Source organism: Lobosporangium transversale (genome assembly GCF_002105155.1).
Source record: "Lobosporangium transversale strain NRRL 3116 chromosome Unknown BCR41scaffold_41, whole genome shotgun sequence".
NCBI classification, from domain to species: Eukaryota; Fungi; Mortierellomycota; class Mortierellomycetes; order Mortierellales; family Mortierellaceae; genus Lobosporangium; species Lobosporangium transversale.
This window is the reverse complement of record NW_019029019.1, coordinates 214,411-234,326: the sequence shown is the minus strand read 5'-3', so window position 1 is coordinate 234,326 and position 19,916 is coordinate 214,411. Positions and strand designations below refer to the sequence as shown.

General features: G+C 41.1%; 7 protein-coding genes across 7 annotated transcripts; 3 read left to right on the top strand and 4 right to left on the bottom strand.

Annotated features, from left to right (window-relative positions):
• Nucleotides 1–3,138: 3,138 nt before the first annotated feature.
• BCR41DRAFT_399671 (hypothetical protein) lies at nt 3,139–4,461 on the top strand (the record flags this gene model as incomplete). Its single annotated transcript, XM_022029082.1, has 1 exon — nt 3,139–4,461. The coding sequence occupies one exon, from the start codon at nt 3,139–3,141 to the stop codon at nt 4,459–4,461; it is 1,323 nt and encodes a 440-aa protein (XP_021878034.1).
• Nucleotides 4,462–5,780: 1,319 nt separating this feature from the next.
• On the top strand, nt 5,781–6,220 carry BCR41DRAFT_360139 (hypothetical protein). Its single transcript, XM_022025312.1, has one exon. It carries the CDS (start codon nt 5,823–5,825, stop codon nt 6,162–6,164), a length of 342 nt encoding a protein of 113 aa, XP_021878033.1. The 5' UTR covers nt 5,781–5,822; the 3' UTR covers nt 6,165–6,220.
• Nucleotides 6,221–7,050: 830 nt separating this feature from the next.
• On the bottom strand, nt 7,051–8,328 carry BCR41DRAFT_159975 (ubiquitin-conjugating enzyme/RWD-like protein). Its single transcript, XM_022019647.1, has 3 exons — nt 8,151–8,328; nt 7,340–7,806; nt 7,051–7,210 (listed from the first exon to the last, which is right to left on the bottom strand). Exons 1-3 carry the CDS (start codon nt 8,173–8,175, stop codon nt 7,121–7,123), a joined length of 582 nt encoding a protein of 193 aa, XP_021878032.1. The 5' UTR covers nt 8,176–8,328; the 3' UTR covers nt 7,051–7,120.
• Nucleotides 8,329–9,030: 702 nt separating this feature from the next.
• Nucleotides 9,031–9,660, bottom strand: BCR41DRAFT_360137 (hypothetical protein). Its single transcript, XM_022025311.1, has one exon. It carries the CDS (start codon nt 9,593–9,595, stop codon nt 9,149–9,151), a length of 447 nt encoding a protein of 148 aa, XP_021878031.1. The 5' UTR covers nt 9,596–9,660; the 3' UTR covers nt 9,031–9,148.
• Nucleotides 9,661–11,971: 2,311 nt separating this feature from the next.
• Nucleotides 11,972–12,689, bottom strand: BCR41DRAFT_424782 (hypothetical protein; the record flags this gene model as incomplete). Its single annotated transcript, XM_022030488.1, has 2 exons — nt 11,972–12,509; nt 12,621–12,689. The coding sequence occupies 2 exons, from the start codon at nt 12,687–12,689 to the stop codon at nt 12,117–12,119; spliced, it is 462 nt and encodes a 153-aa protein (XP_021878030.1). The 3' UTR covers nt 11,972–12,116.
• Nucleotides 12,690–13,164: 475 nt separating this feature from the next.
• On the bottom strand, nt 13,165–14,790 carry BCR41DRAFT_424781 (RmlC-like cupin domain-containing protein). Its single transcript, XM_022030487.1, has 2 exons — nt 14,724–14,790; nt 13,165–14,615 (listed from the first exon to the last, which is right to left on the bottom strand). Exons 1-2 carry the CDS (start codon nt 14,772–14,774, stop codon nt 13,212–13,214), a joined length of 1,455 nt encoding a protein of 484 aa, XP_021878029.1. The 5' UTR covers nt 14,775–14,790; the 3' UTR covers nt 13,165–13,211.
• On the top strand, nt 14,741–16,678 carry BCR41DRAFT_326454 (CrcB-like protein-domain-containing protein). The gene is made up of 3 exons (XM_022021618.1): nt 14,741–15,507; nt 15,639–16,146; nt 16,234–16,678. Exons 1-3 carry the CDS (start codon nt 14,923–14,925, stop codon nt 16,425–16,427), a joined length of 1,287 nt encoding a protein of 428 aa, XP_021878028.1. The 5' UTR covers nt 14,741–14,922; the 3' UTR covers nt 16,428–16,678.
• The last annotated feature ends 3,238 nt before the right edge of the window (nt 16,679–19,916 follow it).

Here is a 19,916-nt window from a genome sequence, read left to right as displayed (position 1 = left end):
AAGAAGTCGGTAGTTCTATAAAACTTCAAAGTCACCGGAAGACTCAGTATGACTTCTACTACTAGTTTTAGAATAGAGTAACTTCCATTAGGTACAGTTACTCTAGCTCACCCTACAATTTTTCCTTGAATCAAAAACCACCTTTTAAAAGCGCTATACGGATCCACTACGGACTCCATACAACACGTCCACGCGGTTCGGTGAAAGCACCTGCCATCCGCGGATGGCTGATACTTTGGTAGGCGCTATAGCCATTTGTATTTTTGGCCATAGACTTGCCTTATCGGGAAACAGGCCTTTACGAATGCATTTACTGCCAGCGCTTTCTTGAATCGAAACCGCATGAATGCCTCCTTAGGTCATTCCTCCTGCGACAGTACTATCGACTGTGCCAACAGCTCCATTAAAAATGCCATATTTCTAGTATAGATTGGCATATCTAACTCAGCTTCAACGCCGCTGGAGGCCCAGTCTGACGTTTACAGCTTTCTGCTGCTCAGTCGCATACCCGTATACAGGGTTCAGCTGTCTAAAAAGCGTTAGAGTAAATCACTGTTTATGCCTCGATAGGCACGCCCCGACCCATTAGACCTTGCATATCAGCCCCGTTGCCCCTCAGTTGGCGCAAAGAGGTCCATGAACTTTCATCAACCTCAAAGCATGACTGAAGTCCCCAGTCTATTTCTTGCTTTATCGTTAGCGCAAGGTGAGCAGCCTCACATTCGAGGAGCTCATCATCGCTATATGTCTTAACCATCATGAAGTGTCGATAGCCAGTATGTCTCCCATGTATTACTCGTTGCCACCCCCCGTTGAGTCCATAAGGATAGGGTGCATACCATTCTCGGATGCGTATCTTGTGAAGTGTCTCAACACTATACTCTTGTTTTTGTCTGTTGCACCTGTCATAATCAACTGCGTTCCCTCCCAACATATTCACAACCACTTGGGCCAGCGGCCAGTGGCTTTCTATCAGCTCAGCTGGCGCACGAAGAGTAATCAATTGAGGCCAACACAGGAAGAGTAATCAATTGAGGCCAACACAGGAAGAGTAATCAATTGAGGCCGGCACAGGAAGAGTAATCAATTGAGGCTGACACAGGAAGAGTAATCAATTGAAACCAGCACACGAAGAGTAATCAATTGAGGCTGGCGCGGGAAGAGTAATCAATTGAGGTCAGCGCACGAAGAATAACCGATTGAAGCCAGAGCGGCAAGAGTAATCAATTGAAACCAGCACACGAAGAGTAATCAATTGAGGCCGACGCAGGAAGAGTAATCAATTGAGGTCGGCGCAGGAAGAGTAATCAATTGAGGTCGGCGCAGGAAGAGTAATCAATTGAAACCGGTGCACGAAGAATAATCAAATGAAGCCGCAGCAGACAGAAGTATTGTTTACAAAGACCAAGGTTCTTTTCTTGTCGTCCAACAGAAACTGGTATTATAAGTAATGGGCACCTTGAAAACTACAGTGTAAGGCTTGATCCTATGGGATATCGCTGAGTTTTATAAAAACGAATATATAGAGAATCAGAAAAATGATGGAAATAGGAGTTGTTGAGTCCAGTTTAGAATAAGGATCCCTCTAGATCATCTGGTACTTACTGTATACTCAGTTAAATAGTTTTGAACATGTGTTGTTAAGTTATTTTATAATATGTTATGAGATGGATGTATCAAAAAAAAAAAAAAAAAAGACCTCAAGGTCTATGGCGAGTGGGGATCAAAAGTCAATACTCAGCGCTGTCGTAGGAATTTTGGGATTTTGGTGTTGGATGATGGTATTTTGGATGATATGAAAGATGGACAGTGATGAAAGGAAGAAAAGAGAAAAGAAAAAAGCCTTGACGAGTTTTATACATGTAAATGTACAAGTAAAGCATGATAGGGGCATGAGAATGTTCATAGTCTTTTTTTTTACCGCGGCAACACAGGTCGTTCAGCCGAGCTTATAGTAAAGGCATCCGTTTTCCCTTGACTCTTTATCTTTCCTTTCTGTATCCTTTACTTTTCACATACGCATAATCTGCAGTCTTTGCCCCTAACTTTCTTTTGTTCTTTCTTTTTAGTTCGCCCTTTTCGACGCACCCCGATAGAAACCATTTCCACAATTTTCAGGGGTGACGTGTTTTTTTCCAACTGCTGTGCCAAAAAAAACATAGAAGTGAACCAATCAAAGGCCAAAATTACTTCAATAAAGCCGCCGGACACGCGATGGATTCCCGACTGACTCGGCAAAAAAAAAAAAAAAAAAAAAATAATAATAATAATAATAATAATAATAAGAGGTTCAATATATGCCTTCCAAGGCCTTCTTGTTATAGCCCAGATCTGAAAAATAAAAAAAAATAAAATAAAATAAAATAAAATAAAAAAAAAGAAAAAAAAAGAGAGATATGACCACATTTGAAAAATGGTTTCGTGCGTAAATGATAAATTGAATGGAACAAATCTGCCAAGCAAAGAAACAATAAGCTGAATCAGGTTTCTGCCAAGCAAAATAACAATAAGTTTTTTTTCAGGGTCAGAACAAAAAAGCGAAAGATAGTGAAGGCATTTGTTTATTCTTTTTTTTTTTTTTTTTTTTTTTTTTTTTGCTTCGCCATGATAGACACAATACTGTAACTCAAAACACCCTAAATCTATTCAGTATACGAATGTGTGGAACAAGAGTAAACAATCTTTTTTTTTGCGTAAGCATCTATCCTCTCTGTACCTATTCAACGATGCTCAAAAATTACTTCGCAAAACACAAAAAAAAAAAAAATAAACGTTTATAACATTATGAATGTAGATCTCTGGATATCAGAGCAATCTCTTAGGAGAGACATGATCACGAGTAAGAACATCGTCGACAGGTGCTGAAGTATAGCCATCAGTCTTCCCACGTTGATGGAGTGGAGTTGCCATCTATTGTTCACATTTAAGCATGTTTCTATAATATCGTCTTTCTTGGCTGTCTCTCTTCTTCTTCTCCCTTTTCGCCCTCTACTCTATATTAGTCTCAAAGGCTACCACTCCCCTACTCACCAACGTATCTGTTACTATTCAAACAACGGCCAGATAGCAACCTCCAACTATTCACACCTTTTTTTTTTTTTTTTTTTTTTTTTTTTTGGCTACACTCAAGCAATCATTATGTCTCAAAACCAGTTCCATCACTATATACCTCGCTTTATTTTAAAGAACTTCTCAGATAATTTCCAGTTAAGACCTTCTTACATTTTCTCACCCAATGCTTCAGGCAGCTTTGTACAAGAGCCCTTTCCCACAAACGGCCCAGTCGGAGGAACTAACAAGAGAGGCAACAAGAAAACCAGAAGGAAGAAAAGCATAGGGAGTAACATAAGAAACGGCGGAAAGGGTGACAGAGAAGATGGCCAAGAGATCGAGAAGCAGGCTTCCGACAAGGATTTTCCGATTAATGTGTATCGAACATTGGAGGAAACAATCACACTGAATGACATTAGCAGAATATACGGCATCCAGAACATGTACAAGGACATTGCAGAAGAAGATAGTATGAAGTTTGAAAAGCTTCTCGGCAAGTTGGAGTCTACCTCTGCACAATTTGTTCATAAGATTCGGTCAGGCGAAGAATTGACCCTAACACGGACACAACTGACAGAGTTCAAGAAGTTCTTGGCCATCATGACGTACAGGGTCGAGCACCGGAGGGATCAATATTACGAGTGTAAATTCGATGCTAGGACGCTACTATCCCTTCGGAAACACATGCTCCATAACAACATTGACAGGGTTCAAGACGTGTGGTTCGAAAATCTCAAATGGATCATCAAGACTTCTCATGAAGAATTTATTGAAGAATACCACAAAACCCATGATCAAGGAAACCCTTACGGGATTTCATCGTCTTACAAAGGACCTATTCATGTCCTAGAGCTTTTAGACTATTTTCACACGATTTACAGTTACGTATGCGTATGGCAGGCGGAGGAAGGATCTGAATTCATCCTATCAAATAATTGCTTTGGTACGTTCGAAGGTGATAACGGCCTCATTTTCCAGCACTTCTATGTTGTGTCTCCGAAATACGCCGTCGTTCTCACGAATCGCATGTACATGTGGGGCAACACGATGAAGGACATGACCATCCGAGAATCGTGGTTTGGGGATGAGCTCCGCCTCTTTCCAGAAACTGTCTACTTCAAAAAGTCCGTGAAGAGCCCGGAAGATTACGATCCAAAGGACGTATTCAAGTACCAAAGGCTTGTCGCTTCAAAAGAGAATGTACATTTCTGTAACTCCATCCTCTTGGACACAAAGCCCAAGTATATTACCTATAAATCCAATCTCTGTATGTACAAGACTTTAAGGTACTATGACAAGGCGAAAAAGCATCTGTCTCATTCGTTTCCCAACGGACATAGTTATCTCACCCTGAAGCGCGAGGTTTTTGCCAAGCTTAAAGCTGAGATGAACAGAACACATCGTTCCTGAGTTCTTCCCAAGCGGCTTCACCAAAACTCGACCTTTCTTCTTCATCTTCTCACAAATAAAGATTGTTTTTGTTGAGCGCGACTGGTGATTTTTTTTTTTTTTTTTTTTTTTTTTTTTTACCAATCAACTGCCTTGCGCACGAAGCAAAGCCCATTTTGTGTGCCACTCTGCTAGGATAAGGATACAAGAATGTACATTTGGAAGAGACATAGAGGGGAAATGAGAAAGGAAAGGGCGAGATTCCTTTGGTTCGATTTCCTTCATGGCGCGGCACGTAGAACAGTCATATACGAGCTCTCATATCCTCCTCTTCCTCTCTCCCAAGCCTATCAACTGTATGATTTCAATAAAAAAATACTTTTCAGAAGCAAGGCCGTTATCAAGGGAGTCGGCTTACTAGTGCGTGAGTTGTTCATTGATGTAGTTTAAAAAAAATAAAAAAGTGTGGCGTTTTAAAAGTCAAGACTGGCAATACAACACATAAGACCAAGCTCACGCTAACAAGCAAGCAGCATAAATAGACAAGTAAAATAGATGAGGATAAAGCTTGCTGCCACTACAGTATAAATGATTCACCAGGCAAAAACTCAACCCACCTTGACCTGAAAAAAAAAAAAAAAAAAAAAAAAAAAAGTAAAGCAAAAAGATGAATCCAACACACATAAATCCATATCAAGAATAAGGGCGCTGACCTAGGTGTGGTTTTTTTTTTTTTTTTTTTTTTTTTTTTTTGAATTTGAATTTGAATTTGACGAAATATATCAATTAGACCAGCAATGGTGTGTCATTTATTACTGCTTTAAAAAGGGAGGCGGCGAAAAGGATTGAGATGATATAATAAGGAGGAAAGATCGATGTCTTGATGCAAGGCAACAAGCACTCTATCTGAACGGCGTGCAGTCAGTGCATCAAGAGGAGATAGTTTGACCGGTCATCATCTCAAAGATATGCTGCCAATACAAAGAGAAGTAACCAGATGATGGGCTTGAGAAAACATGGCCAACCTTAATGAATATAGGCTACATAATCATGGCTATTGTTTTCATCAGACATTAGCTGCTGTTGGCTGCTACTGAGCCAATAGCTGCGCATAGTTCTACGAGCATATCCATTATTTACCATGGGCGTTCAAGGTTATTCATAGTCAGTCACAGCTATTGCTGAATAGGCAGCAGATCAATTTTTAAATGCGAGAAAGACGGTCATAACGCCCGAGATTCTATCTACTTGTCAATGATCTGTGCCCTTGATAGCTGCTGTCGCTTCTGTATAAATACCTTCCAATCCCTCTGCATCCCCTTCTCATCACGATAACAATCACTATTACAAAAGCCCCATCGCTACAAACAACATCAACAGCCATGCGTTACTCTATCTTTGCTCTTGGTCTCGTTGCCTTTATTTCCAGTGGCAAAGCCGATTGCCATCATCCAAGTGCCCCTCCAGATACCGGTGATATTTCTCTGTACCGTGGTAGAAACTGCGTTGGAAGGTACCTTAACGTTGCCGCCATGGACACTTGCCAGGATTGGCCTGAATTTGACGCCTGCTCTGCCATTACCAGGAAAGGTGTGACCTGCGACATCTACAAGTCTGATGGATGCAGTGGGGATTATGTTACTACAATCGACTCTTCCGGGTACCGCCAATTCTGCGGCCTAGGTCCGGAAACGATTCAAAGTGTTCGATGCCGTGCAGCCTAAAAGGAAATAAAGGAAAGAAAACGAACGAGCGCATAATTCCCATATAGTTAATAAACAAAATAGGGCAGTGACGACGTGTAGGAGTCTTAAAGACTAATCGATTGCAAATGCACTATTTCAACATGCTTGATCTTGATCTTGATTGTAAAGAGAAACGGAGTCACTCCTCTTTTTTTTTTTTTTTTTTTTTTTTTTACCTTCTGTGTATGTGTGTATTCATTTGATCGCTTTAATCCTTAATGTTATCATTTGAGTAAGTGGCACCATATATGTATGTGCAACAGTATAATATCAAGAGTCAAGAGTTGGCAAAAGTCTAGGAACCCAGTTATATATGCGGATATATGATACACAAGCTTGGAGCTAAAGCAAACTTACGGAAAGTAAGACATAGATAGATTATTGGTAGAAGACACCTATATAAACAGAAGCAGAGCTCCTAGGTTCCAGAGGAAAAACATAGCTTAGCATAAGAGGCACTTGTAAGAAGTGAACCACAACATGACTCAGCTTAGTCGAGTATGGCCTAGATATTCACAATCATCAAGAATAGCTTGCTCACCAAGTGTTCCTTAGACTCTCGTCTGCTTGGTAAAATCCACTTCGTCTTGTCTTCTTGGCTTTACAAGAAAACAGTTGACACTCACTGCATTAATGTTCAAACATTTTTCGACGTCATGTCCCTTTCAAGATCTTAATTCTCTTTTTTTAATCTGTTTTAAGGCTTTTCAGCTTGTTCCCATTGAAAAGTTGGAATAATCAATGGAGTTTTCACTGTATTCGCATATTATGAGCTAGATGAAATAGAGTAGAGTTTTAATAGTCCACTGTCTTTCTTGAAAGCATATTTCCACAACAAAGGTAAATAAAGATGTTTGTGATTTTTTTTTTTAAAAAAAAAAAAAAAATTTTTAACCTTGTTTTATGTTTATTCGACAAGGCATTTACTGCTTTATTCAGTCAGTTACACGTGTCTTAAGTGATTCAAGCAGCATTGAGTGGTTCTCTGCTACAAGCGATGACGACGAGGGAATTCCAATAGAAGACTAGGGTCATGGTTTTTAGGTTAGAAAAAAAAGTTAGCATTTGCTGGTCATAGAAGCCATCTCAGAGCATCATGATCATTAAAACAGTATTACGAAAAAAAAAAAAAAAAGAAAAAAAAAAAGACTTACTACACTGTTCATCATCTTTTGTTTGAGATCACTAAACTCTTCCTCACTGAGTGAAGTAAATTTGATGGGGTTGTTTGCAGGAAAGTTGTCGTATAAACTAGAGTCTGTGATCGAGAGTTGCGCCCGCTGTTGTGCAAGCTTCCCAAAGATTTTGTTTTCCTGTCGATATATGCGGAATGCCTCTTTGTTGAGCGCCTGTTTCTCCTGAATCGTATCGAGGAAGCATTTCTTGAAGATGGCCTTCACGAAATGGAGGACGTGAAACAAATAGTCTCGGTGTGGTCGCCACTGAGGAAACTGGTATTGTAGTGCAAGAAATCCCTGCTGATCAACCAGTGGATGCCACATGTCACTCAAGAATTGTACAACTGGTCGACGGTTGGGATAATCGGCAGGGATGACCATCTGAAATTTGAAGACTGCATTGCGATAGTAGCCCTTATGAATGAACAGCGTGCCAAACCATTCTGACAGAAGAGAAATCATGCGGTTGAAATTATATGTCCATGATATTCAAAAAAAAAAAAAAAAAAAAAAAAAAAGCGATATTGAAGCGTTGGGTTTTTCCAAGATGTTGAATCGGTCCCAAAATCCCGTGGGCATTGATGGAAAGAATCAAGCGTCAAAAGAAAAGAATAAATGAGGTCAGCAAATCACATCCAATTGAAATTCCCTCCTTTCGTGATCAAATCTAACAGTCAGCCGAGTAAACTATAGTATAACTGTGCCTCGGTCAAATAATCGAAAAAAAAAAAAAAAAAAAAAAAAAAAAAAAAAAGATACAGGATTATAAAAACCTGAGGACACATACGATTCATGTTATCAGCTGCAGGCATGACATAAAGACCAGATGGGCAATGGTGTGGGTTCTTCAGGTTAGTGCTAAATCAGTCAATAAGCAAAAGCAATTGGCAACAGAGCGAGTCAGTCCAGAATCCTTTTTTTTTTATCATTTTTATCTCATTACTATCATTAAGCGTATGCTACACATACAATTCAATCATTAGCTCGTATCGACGGAAAAAATCAGAAAAAAGTTGTGGGCGAGCGACTGTAGCTGGTCTAGTTCCTGAGGTCGTGTTTAAATGTTGTTGTGGTGGGTGCGAATCATGTTGATTATGATGTTGGTCTGATGAAGCATCGTGGAGTAATGAGGGGTGTGATGATGATCCTGAAGGACTATTACTACTATTATTGTTATTGCTTTGCGAGAATGTCATGGGTTGCAGTTGCTGATGTGAAGGAGATGTTGCAAAGCTGTTGTTCCTTGATCGCGTTTGAAAGAGACTCATTGTTAGAGGCGGAAAATGTTACGGGTATGCAATGGAAGAGGGTGTGTTGGGTATATATTAAGAGCAGGATGAAAAAGAGTGGAAAAGAGTGAGAGAGAAGAAGATTGATGAGTCAGAGAGAAAGAGCGTGGGATGATGAACAGGAAAGGTACCTTTTTTTTTTTTTTTTTTTTTTTTAGAAAACTATAAAGCTTTGTGTGAGACACTAAGCACGTGTCTCTCCAAGCTAACGTCCTTTGGATGTTTGACGGATTTCATTGTTAGGACAAACCGCCACCACTTATACATCTTCATTTCCCTTACACTTCATCCTGGAAGTATAGTATACTTCATCTCCTCTTCTTGTAGCTCTTTCACTCCATCATCTTCTTATTCAGTAAAAAATGGTTTTTATTTGTTCTTACTAGAAAAAGTTAGAGGGTATTACATAAACCTCGAATTTGCATTGCATCGCATTTCTTCAGATTATGTTACACAATTCAATCGGAAAGCATCTTCGATTTGACGCTTAGTTCCTCTACTTGGGGACTGGAGGAAGCCGTCCACAATCATAGTAGACCTTGCTGACTCCGGGGAGGCTAATGTTGGTTCTCCTGACAGCCTTTCCTTCACAACCCATTCCTCCTAAACCACCGTTACCTCCATTGCCACCGCAACCATTAGCAAAGACACTCATACCCTTGCCGTCTTTGGTTCCATAGAATGCCCATTCGTAAACCTGATCTTGCTTGCCCTCATTAAAGTTGGCAGCAGCAGCGATCTGGAAGCCACCGGTGTAAGATCCATCATCATGGTAGATCCAAATGTAATGACAAGGTTGGTAGTAGCAGGTCCTTGGACCACAGTAGGCAACACGGCAATTGTTGTTGGTCATGACACGGATACCGACTGCTCTCTTGCAGTAGGCTTGAACAGAGACAGCGAGGCCAAGTAGGGCGAGGATTAAAACTTGGATGCGGTACATAGTGAAGAAATTTGAAGGTTTTTATTGATGTTATTGCTGTTGTAGGAGCCGGCAAGTAGATGATGTTAGAGTTGATGCTACTCCAGATGAAGAGATTCTTGGCCATTTTATACCTTTTTTTTTCATTTACCCTTCCATATGTCCCTTTTTCTCTCCCTTTCGCGTATTTGTTACTATTTTCCAGGCACGGATAGTTGTGCAGCAAAGGACCAATTACTGAGTGCTTCGCCCAATAATAACAATTATCCGTCATATATGTAGGAAAAGATATAAAGAGAGAACCGGTTAACGCTTGATCCGTTCTTGAATTGGCTGGGCCTAGGCTTTTGAAGGGTAGAAGGCGAGAGTGTCCATTCCAAAGACGTTTCACTTTCCTTCAGGGGATACGAGAGGCGTAGGAAAGGGGGAGGCTCTATTGGCTGGGGTTGATTGAGATCACAATTTTAAGAAATTTTCAAAGGTTGTGGGATTCCTTTAAAAAAGCAAATCCATTAAACACGCACAAACAACTGGCTGGGTGAAGTCTGTGCAACCACATCCGCGCCTCCTCTCAGCACAGTCTATCTCGTGAACACCGTCTCATAGTAATTTACCTGTCATGTTTACTACTGAACATGGCAGGCAGTGGAGAACGTAGGAGGCGATCAAAAAAAAATTGCTTCATCTACACATGCATTCGTAGTTGAAATCTTCCTATTCTCATTGTTTTGCCCTCCTTTTTTTTTTTTTTATAACTGTCATGAAGAGAAGAAGAGAAGAAACCAATGAGGATGCTTAAATAAGATATAGGTGGGATGATCCAATACTTCCTAGTAGGTGGGCGGAAGCTGGCCAGCTATCTGTTCTTAGAGATGTTACAATAAAAATCTCCTTGGCTGCTAAGCAGTAGAAGGGTCCCGAGCCATAATACCCTTGGTGTTTATTTTTTTTATATTTATTTGGAGTGCTGAAATATTCAAAGCCTCCGATAGGGACTGAATGATTGCAGAATTAGCTCAACCTTACCCTTTCTTAGGAACTATCGTTTGAAAACATGTTTTGAAGCGTTCTGAAGAGCCGCATTATTTTATCATAGCCTGCTTTCTTTTCATTCTAGTCATGCCGGTCAACACGCAGATTCACTCAATACGAGTATGATTATATAATTTGTGGTAGCTAACTTGGATGCGGGGATTGAGTATTAGGGCGGCGTATGTCTCATATGTATTGTACAAGTCTAATAACAATTGAGTCCGCGGTGGTGTTTGACACAGCGATCTGAGCCTAAATAAAGGACCGCGCTTTTTTTTTTTTTTTTTTTTTTTTTTCTCGCTTCCAGTATAGGCTAGATGGAAGGCCGGTACTGAAAGGGCATGGACTTGATCCCGAAGCAGCGTACGCCTGATGATGAAAGCACACTTCCATCTTTTTCTCGCATGTACCTCATGAAGCTTCACGGATTTTTGGTTTTAAAGGTCTATATGAAAAACACTGCTTCAGCAATAGAGTAGGTTTTTTACTGTTTTAGCATCAGATCCGCTCTGTTTCATTATTAGGACTCCTTCCAACACGTGCGGAGTCCCATGTAAACTTCTTTGATCCCCAACATGCTGGTGTCTGAGATGTTTTCTGAGACAAGAGTGAAGAAGATCAAGAAACCCATTGCCATTCTTTTTTTTGATAGACTGTTGTCAATTACAGCTGTTTGTTAAGTAAAAGACCTATAATTGATTTAGTTTAACCAAAAATAGTATCCAGCTTAAATCATTACACACAGGGGGTCTTTTTTATTAAGGCCCTGTCATTTTGTCGTACAATATCCTAACTTTATGAATAAAACTAGGAGTCTCTTCGAGGTGCACTCCAAAGTTTGGGTGTGAACGTAGCGTTGTCTGCGTAGCTTCCTCTGGACCCGCACGAATCACCATGACAGATAACGTTTAAAGCTGTGCAAAAATTAAACCTAAGTCAGCCTTAACGTTGTATATCTTAATAAATAATAGAGTTTATCATGAGGCTATTTTGCGCTCTGATTTCAATATCTCATAAGCTATAAATGTGATGGAGTGAATGATATCATTTCCCTGGCAACTTCAGGATCAGACATACAGAAACAGATTTCAGTCTACCTTGGATTGTTTTTCTTAAAGAATATTTTCTTTTATCATCAAGTCCCGAATTCGGGACCGATAAACTACTTTTTATAAAGAACTATTTCTCATGTGGAGGCTTCATATACGCAGAGTCGACTGCATATGATCCTGGCTGTCATAGATTGCATATCCATTATTAGTGAACGTCAAGCTTTTTTGACCCATGAATACTACCAAATGGTATACTTTATTATCGAAAAAAAAAAAAAAAAAAAAAAAAAAAAAAGGAACAAAGATGTACCAAGATAACCGAGAGTCCACTATTCATACAGGTCTTTGGCCGTGTGGTATCGTTGATGTTGGATGTATCACAGTGATGGTAGGCAATATTTTATTAAATGTCACTACACTTCGTAGCGTAGGGCAGACATACTATATTTTTTGTTTTTTTATGCACTACGGCATCTGACGCTATTAATGGTATCCTTGAAAGTACCACAGAAGCCGCGGTATCCAGCAGAGTCAATCGTAATAGCAGCCCCAGAGCACTTGTTGGCCTTATAAATGTCGCATGTCACACCTTTCCTGGTGATGGCAGAGCAGGCTTTAAAATCAAGTCCGGTCTTGCAAGTATTCATGGCGCCCACGTTGGTATAAGTTCCACTGCAGTCTTTGCCGTTGTACAGAGCGATATCTCCGCTATCAGGTTTGGCACTTGCGTTGCTGCAAGCGGCCTGGGCAGTGGCGACGAAGGCGACGAGACCAAGAGCAAGGGTAGAAAAACGCATGATTGTTGTTGTTGTTGTTGGTTGTAGTGACGGGAGCTGTAACTGTAGCGATTGCTGTGGTGATGAGAGAAAAAAAATACAAGAGGTAGGAGGGTATTTATATAGAACTGACAGCAACTATGAAAGTCTCAGATCATTGTCAAATATATGGATAGAATAGCGGACTCTATGATTTCCTCCACGCGTCAAGAAATTGAAATGCCGCCCGTCTGGTGAAAGCCATGAACAAGCCATGAGTGAGCCTAAACTGCTAATAGTATCCAAGCCCAGGAATTTTTTTAAAGACAGATAAACGCCTGTCCTAGAGATGCAAAGCATCCTATCCTAGAGGTTTCAAACTGAAATACGCCCTTTATGTATTTTCAACCAGGTATTGCGTGACTCTCTTTTATCGAAATGTATGCAGTGTTTTGGACAATTGAATACAACAACTGTCAAAAAGGGAAATCCGGAACGAGACACTGCATGCTCCATGTTGTCGGTAAATTGAGCGCACTTTGCTTCTTTAAAACATTGGATGGCAGCAATGGCGTTTTGTCAAACTTACCTATGCCTTGATCTTTATAAAATGCACTCAGGCACTCTTTTAAATGCTAAAAAGAGTTACGCGGAGTTAAAAGGCGTCGACAAGATGCTAAACCAGACGTTACTGCATCCATGATGGACGAGAATTGCTATCAAAGTTATTCCGCTGAATTCATATAGAGTTGTTATTATTCATACTAGTTGTAGCCGTTTCTAGATTGTTAATGTTTTCTATGTTTGTCGCAACTTTTTTTTGTTGCTTGCTTGCTTGTTCTTGCTCTTTAGGTGCCCCTCTTTATTCTCAGCAGTAGATCCATTAGGAAAGTCCGACACCAATGTACCCTGGCTGATACTGGAGACCCACCCCTTGGCTCTTTCGAATCCTCGTTTCTTTTCTTCATAATCTCTAAACGTTCTATCAAGCTCTTCTTGTGAGGTCATCACAAAAGGTCCCTGTCGAAATACAGGCTCACGACAAGGTTCTCCTGTAATCAATACCATGTGTAGAGATTGATCCCTAGTGGTTATTTGGATGAAAGACCGCTGGGGATTTACTATGGATGCGGTTGCTGTGGTATTGAATTGTTCGCTCTGTTGCTGTGAGTCGGGCACGGATATCGTCTCCTTTGATATATCGTGGCCAAACTTAGAGACAAGGGTAGAGGATAGAGGAAGATTGTCCTGTGTGTGTACCAAATTCTCTTCCTTCTTAGGCCTATGGCTTGTCTCATTTGATCTATCTACAGAGGATAGTATGAGCAGTTGTTGTGCCTGTCCCTCAACCATATCCATCCCAAAGTAACCTCGCCCCTGCAAAATATAAATAAAACCTTCATGTGTCTCTGGTATCCACTCAATGAGTTCTTGGTTGCTCTTCATTTTGATTTCAAAGTACTGTGTGGGTGTTCTTGTATACACCTTACTCTTCACGCCATGTGACTCTCCTGCAATAACCTTGACCTCAATATCAGTGCTTACAGAATTAACACCTGTTTTGGAACTTCTAGTGGGCAGGTTGCTGTCAAATGAAGAATCATTGGTATCTCCTTTGAGGACCTCTACACTTTGATGGGCAACACCATCATCTCGTCCATCCCTGGTATCACTTGGGCCAGACCAACGTGGTATCCATGCGTCTTTGAGTTCCTGATACTGGGGTTTACATAGTTTGTGTTCCTTTGGCAGATTTACCCAAAGCTGTAGTCCCCAAATATCTCGAGAGTCTTTCTTAGCTCTAGTCTTTTTGGTAAGCTCTTGCTCTTGTACTTGCATGCCGATGCCGATGTCAATGTCGTCCTGGTCCAAGAACAACGGCATTTCCGCATGGACGATACCACGACCTGCTGTCATCCATTGTACATCGCCAGGTCCAATTCTTCCTTTATGACCTGCAAAGTCCTCATGCTGGAAGTGGCCCTTCAGCATCAAAGTAACTGTTTCGAAACCGCGATGTGGATGGTCTGGAAAGCCTGTCTCGGTTCCTAATTTTGAACTAGTATTTCTATTGCCCTTGCCTTTGGTTGTAGATGGGTCAGACATTCGAAACTCGTCCAAGGTCAAGAACGGATCTAGTATTGGTAAATCTTCGCCGCCTATGGAACGTTGTACCATTGTGTTCACCCCCTCTGCAACACCCTTTTTTAGTACAAAGAATACGAAATAGACATGATGAGCTAACTGAGTCCTAGAGCATTGCTCGCATGTCTCATAGATTGGGCTAATAAAAAAAAAAAGATTTATTACTCTTGCTGGGACAATTCGATTGATTCCTCGTGCATGTGCATGGTCAGCCATTTCATCAAAATAAAGAAAGATGAGGATTATGAACAGGAATGATCTATTCATGTGAATGGGTTTTATTAGCCCTTAACAACTGCCTGCTCTTGGAAGTTTTTGTCCATGCGAACAATTTAGGATTAAAAGTTTTTTTTTGTTAACAAATATGACAGAGTTGCATTCTCAATCCCATTCACATCTGAATGAATTAGGCGTAACAACAACAATAACAACAGCATCAACAATCCATGCCTCGGATGCAGGCTCTATATCTCTTGAGGTTGAAGAAGTCGCTGAGTTACCTTCACCAATAGAGGGTGAAGAAGCAGTTATAGAAGCAGCTTCAATTGAAGACAGACCAGCTGCAGGCGCATCTCCACTAACACTTCGACCGCCGCGGATATCCATTTTGACCCCTGCATTGATCATTCCTTTCTCCATCTTGGGTCTTCTAATTCGTCTGGGTTTGGTATCAATTGAGACTTTTCCAGGACAACAAGTGTTCGCGTTAGCATGGCCTCAGTTTATCGGATGCATGTTCATGGGCTTGTTTGTATCAACAAGAGAATGGATCAATCAGGGCCTTGCCACGAAAAGGATTACTCACAAGGCTCGTTGGATAGGACCATTTATCTATGTGGGGCTCTCGTCGGGACTTTGTGGGTCCATTACCACGTTCTCTTCATGGAGTTTGGGGATCTTTGTAGAAATGATTAACCCGACCAAGATCAAGCGTCATCCGCTACAGAACGTTAGTAGTGCCCTGGATTTAAAGAACATGCAGGGCTATGCTTCCTTTTTTTTTTTTTTTTTTTTTTTTTTTTTTTCAATAGTATATGTCTTTTGCTGATAATGCAAACACGATATTGTGTGTTACATTAGGTTCTTTCAGCTTTAACGGAATTGGTTGTAACATTGGCGTTCTCCATGGTTGGATTGCAGTCGGGTATGCATCTTGGGGAGGCTATCCTTCAAAAGGACACCACTGACAACAGTGATAATAGCAGCCGCATGCAGAATAAACCAGAACCATTAAAACCTGTAGAGTCGCCTTTGCACTGGACTATACTCGATTTTATCATCATTGGATCATGTGTTTTGCTCTGGATTGGCATGGTCTTGGTAACTATCTTGATGCCTCAGGGATCGTGGACTTCATGGCGCCATGTAGTTTTTGCTATTTGCTTTGCGCCCCCCGGAGCGATCCTTCGATGGTACCTCTCACGATTCAACATTCGAACGAAACAGTTTCCTGTAGGCACATTCGCAGCCAACGTCATTGGATCCCTCATATTAGCTGCTCTTGTGTGCTTGCAGCATTCATCTGGGGTTGGAGGAAAGAGTACTCTGATTTGTCAGGTATTAAGTGGACTTCAGGATGGGTTCTGTGGTAAGTAAAAATATTGGACCCTTTTTTTTTTTTTTTTTTTTTAAGAATGAAAATCGATTATAACCTCCATTTTTTCCCTTCCTCTAGGTTGCTTGACGACAATCTCGACATTTGCACTGGAGCTGAAGATATTGTCACGACGAGCAAGTTATATCTATGGAGTATCATCCGTCGTGGCTGCACAGTTGGCGATGCTGATAGTTCTAGGGTCTTTTGTATGGACACGCTCGTCGACGAACATGGATGATCATGTGTATGCGCGCAGCCTTTGTTCGATGTGAGAAGTGGAAAGACAGTTTGTAACACAGAACTTGAACAATTGTTCAATACTCAAGAGCTCAATTTTGTCTTGACCAAAATGAGCTCCATCTTTATCCATCCAACCAGGATGTTAATCTGATAATTTGACAATGTAAAATTAGAATGTGTCCCCAATTGACAGCTGATACTATCATAATAAGACAAGTGCAATTGGTGTGGTTGACAGTAAGCAAAAATGGGGGAGTAAGCACAATACAGAAATGAAGAGCCCCTGAAATTCATTGCTTATTCATGAACATGGATATAGATGGATATTCCTTCCATGTGCATCCTCCACTCTCATGTGCTCATCTCATTTCTCTTCATCTTTTTAAATCTTTTTTTTTTTTTTTTTTTTGTCTCTTCATCATCTTGTATATACCTATAGTAGTATAACAGCTTTTTTCTTTTCTTTTCTTTCACAGAGCACTCGTCTTAAAATAGCACAACATTCTTCTCCACACTTGTACTCACACACGGAACGGACACAAGAGGAAAAGAACGCTGCAAGCATCCTTTTACATATTTCTATCACTCATACATATCTCTGCCTTCCTACTCAGTTCCTTTCACCAAAGCACTTAACATACACCGGACGCGTTAGTCATCGAAAGCTTTTTGTACTAAAAAGAATAAGGCGGGCTTTGTTGTGGCCCTGCTTTTCACTTTCTCCTCCTCTTTGCTGCGTCGCTTTCATCTGTTTGTTTTTACTTATGTGTTGAGGATATACAACTAGAAAGATCTCCTTTCACCACTATTGCCCATCATGTTCTCTTCTTTTAAAGAGAGATTGAACACAGGTCTCACAACCTTACAGGAAAAAGGTCTAACAACAACCACCTCTGGAGCTGCTGATACTCCCACTGCCTCTAGCAGCGACAATAGCGGTAATAATGCAACAGGAGATAGCTTAGAAGGTCCTAAAGAGGGCGTTGTAGAATCGTTACAATCCTCTTCGTCCTTGATGACATCCCTCAGCTCACCTCACTCGCCCACTCCTTCACAAGGATCTTTTGCGCCTATTGCATCCAGAATCATGGGCAGTACAAGTACATCATTTTCCTCGTCTTTATCATCTACATCAGCCCGTTTCTTCCGCCGGCCTCGTTTAGGAAACAGTGGAGGATCATCTGTTGATCTGGCGGAAAACTCCGAAAATACAGGAGCTACAGTCATAGCAACACCAGCATCAACATCATCAACAACCTCAATACCATCGTCCTCAGCAATAAGCAATGATCATCGAACTATTCATAGTGTCAGAAGTAGTACAAGTAGTATACGAAATATCCAAAACGATATTGGCAATGGGAGTCGCTTGGCTGTGTTGGTTCAGAGGCTAACGCTTAATCCTCAGGATGAGAAGCCGGATCCTTCAGAACTTCTCAGGATCAGGGAACAGCAGCCTGCAGAGACCGAGCTTCCAGATGCCGTGATTGAGAAGTTAGAGCTCTTGCAGCGGTATGAGGCAAGGTTTCCAGGTGAGAAGAAGAACATTGGCGTAAACAACTTTATCAGCGGTAGCCGCAGCGGCAGTAGCAATACTGGGAGCGGAAATCGATGGATAAAAAGAAGCAGCAGCAGAGTTTTTCAATTGACTGACGAGTCAAGTGAGATCAAAAGGATACATCATGAACAACGAGGCAGGCCAACCATACTGTTTCTATATCTGTTCTCTTTTATTCGATGCTTGCAGTGTGCATATGGTGCCATACTTGTTGCTTGATACGATCGGCAGCTTCCCTGCACAACTGATAAGCAAGCCTAGAAAATGAGACGAGAGAGAGCTGTGAACCATCTTAACCCGACATTTTTTTTTTTTTTTTTTTTTTAAATTTCTATTTAACCCGGTTTACTTTAATAGATCTTGCAGAGGGCGTTCCGAAAAATCGTACAAGAAAAGATTGCAGCAGAAGTAGTCCTCAAGGCTACCACGGCACTAGAGGATTTGAGTGATCTTGAGGCTCTGGAGGCGCACTTGCAAAACATGGCTTATAAGAACGAGGTAGGCGCTTTATATCCTTTCCAAGCCTGCGTGCTTATTAAATCGTCAATCTTCACTAACGCCGGCTCCTGTAATATTATGTGGAAATATTTCTATATACTTTTATTGACAACTCCCAATCACTAGATGTCAATGCAGGAGATTAGACGTCTATCCGAAGAATTGCGAGGTAAGCACAAGACAGTCATGACTACTTTTCCCTTTACTCGTTTTTCAATCTGACTGCTGCCATTAAACATTATTACATATTAAACGCTTTTCTCTTTTCTTTCTTTCTATTCCATTCTGACCCAATGCGCTGTCGATCTTAAAACGCATTTAGAGACAATCAAGACCAAAGATCTCGAGATCGCCTCCAAGGACGCTCTCATCAGCAATTTACAGCGTCAATTAGCTTCAAAGGACGAGGTAAATGGCCCGAATGCTATTCTTTTATCAGGATACAAAGCATACTTGACATGATTGGCATTAAGCAAAAAAAAGAAGAGTTTCATTTATTTATTTTTATTTTTTTTTTCTTTTCATCTAATACCTATTTTATGAAATAGGAGGACTCGGCGGATGATAATGATTTCAATAGTTCTTCATCGATACAACGGACGGAGCCGTCATTAGGGGATGAAACCAAAGTCAATTCGCTTGATTTGTCTGCTAACATCTCGCAGAGCTCAGCACCCTCATCTCCGATGTCAATCTCATTACCACCGCTATTAGAAACTCATTCAACCTCCAGTCTAGATACACTTTCGCCTTCAATCTCAAAGGACAAAAAGGCCAAAAACCCCAGGAAGAGAGATCAAGCTCAGGCGCTGAAGGAGTTAATGGTACGCCTAGAATCGGTCCTTAAAGAAAAAAATGAGGCAGTTGAGGAGCAAGAGGAGGCTGTAGAGAAGCAGAAGCGACTCCAAACTCAATTAGAAAAGGAAGTGGTGCTGAACAGGGAAATGGCTCAAAAAATGGATCGACTCCAGAATACTGTCGCAGAGATGGAAGAGCGTGCTCGTCGTGAGGCCGCGACTGCCGCTGCTGCTTTGGCACGTGTAGATGATGTGAAGGCAAGGACATTTGACAGCATTGTTGACATCAAGGAAGGATCAGCAACTACAACGACAGCAGACACCAATGATTTAACGGTAAGCATGGCTTCGCAGAGCCCTGCCACCTTATTAGGGGACAGTCAGGTACCTACGCTTCAAGCACAGTTATTGGCCATCAAGCAGGAGCTCGAGATGGCATTAAAGAAGGAGTTCGAGGCTATACAAGCGAAAGAATCCGCTGAAGCTGCATTAGCAGAAGCTCGGCAGGCCTATGACACTATCCAGGAATCCATTGCTCAGACCCAAAAGGATCTAGAAGCTGCAAATGCTCAAGTCAAAGAGTTGCATGATTTGGCAATAGCTTTAGGAGAGGTCAAGCAGGACTTGGTTGAGGCGCAGGAGGAAGTTCAGGAGAAGCAACGGCTACT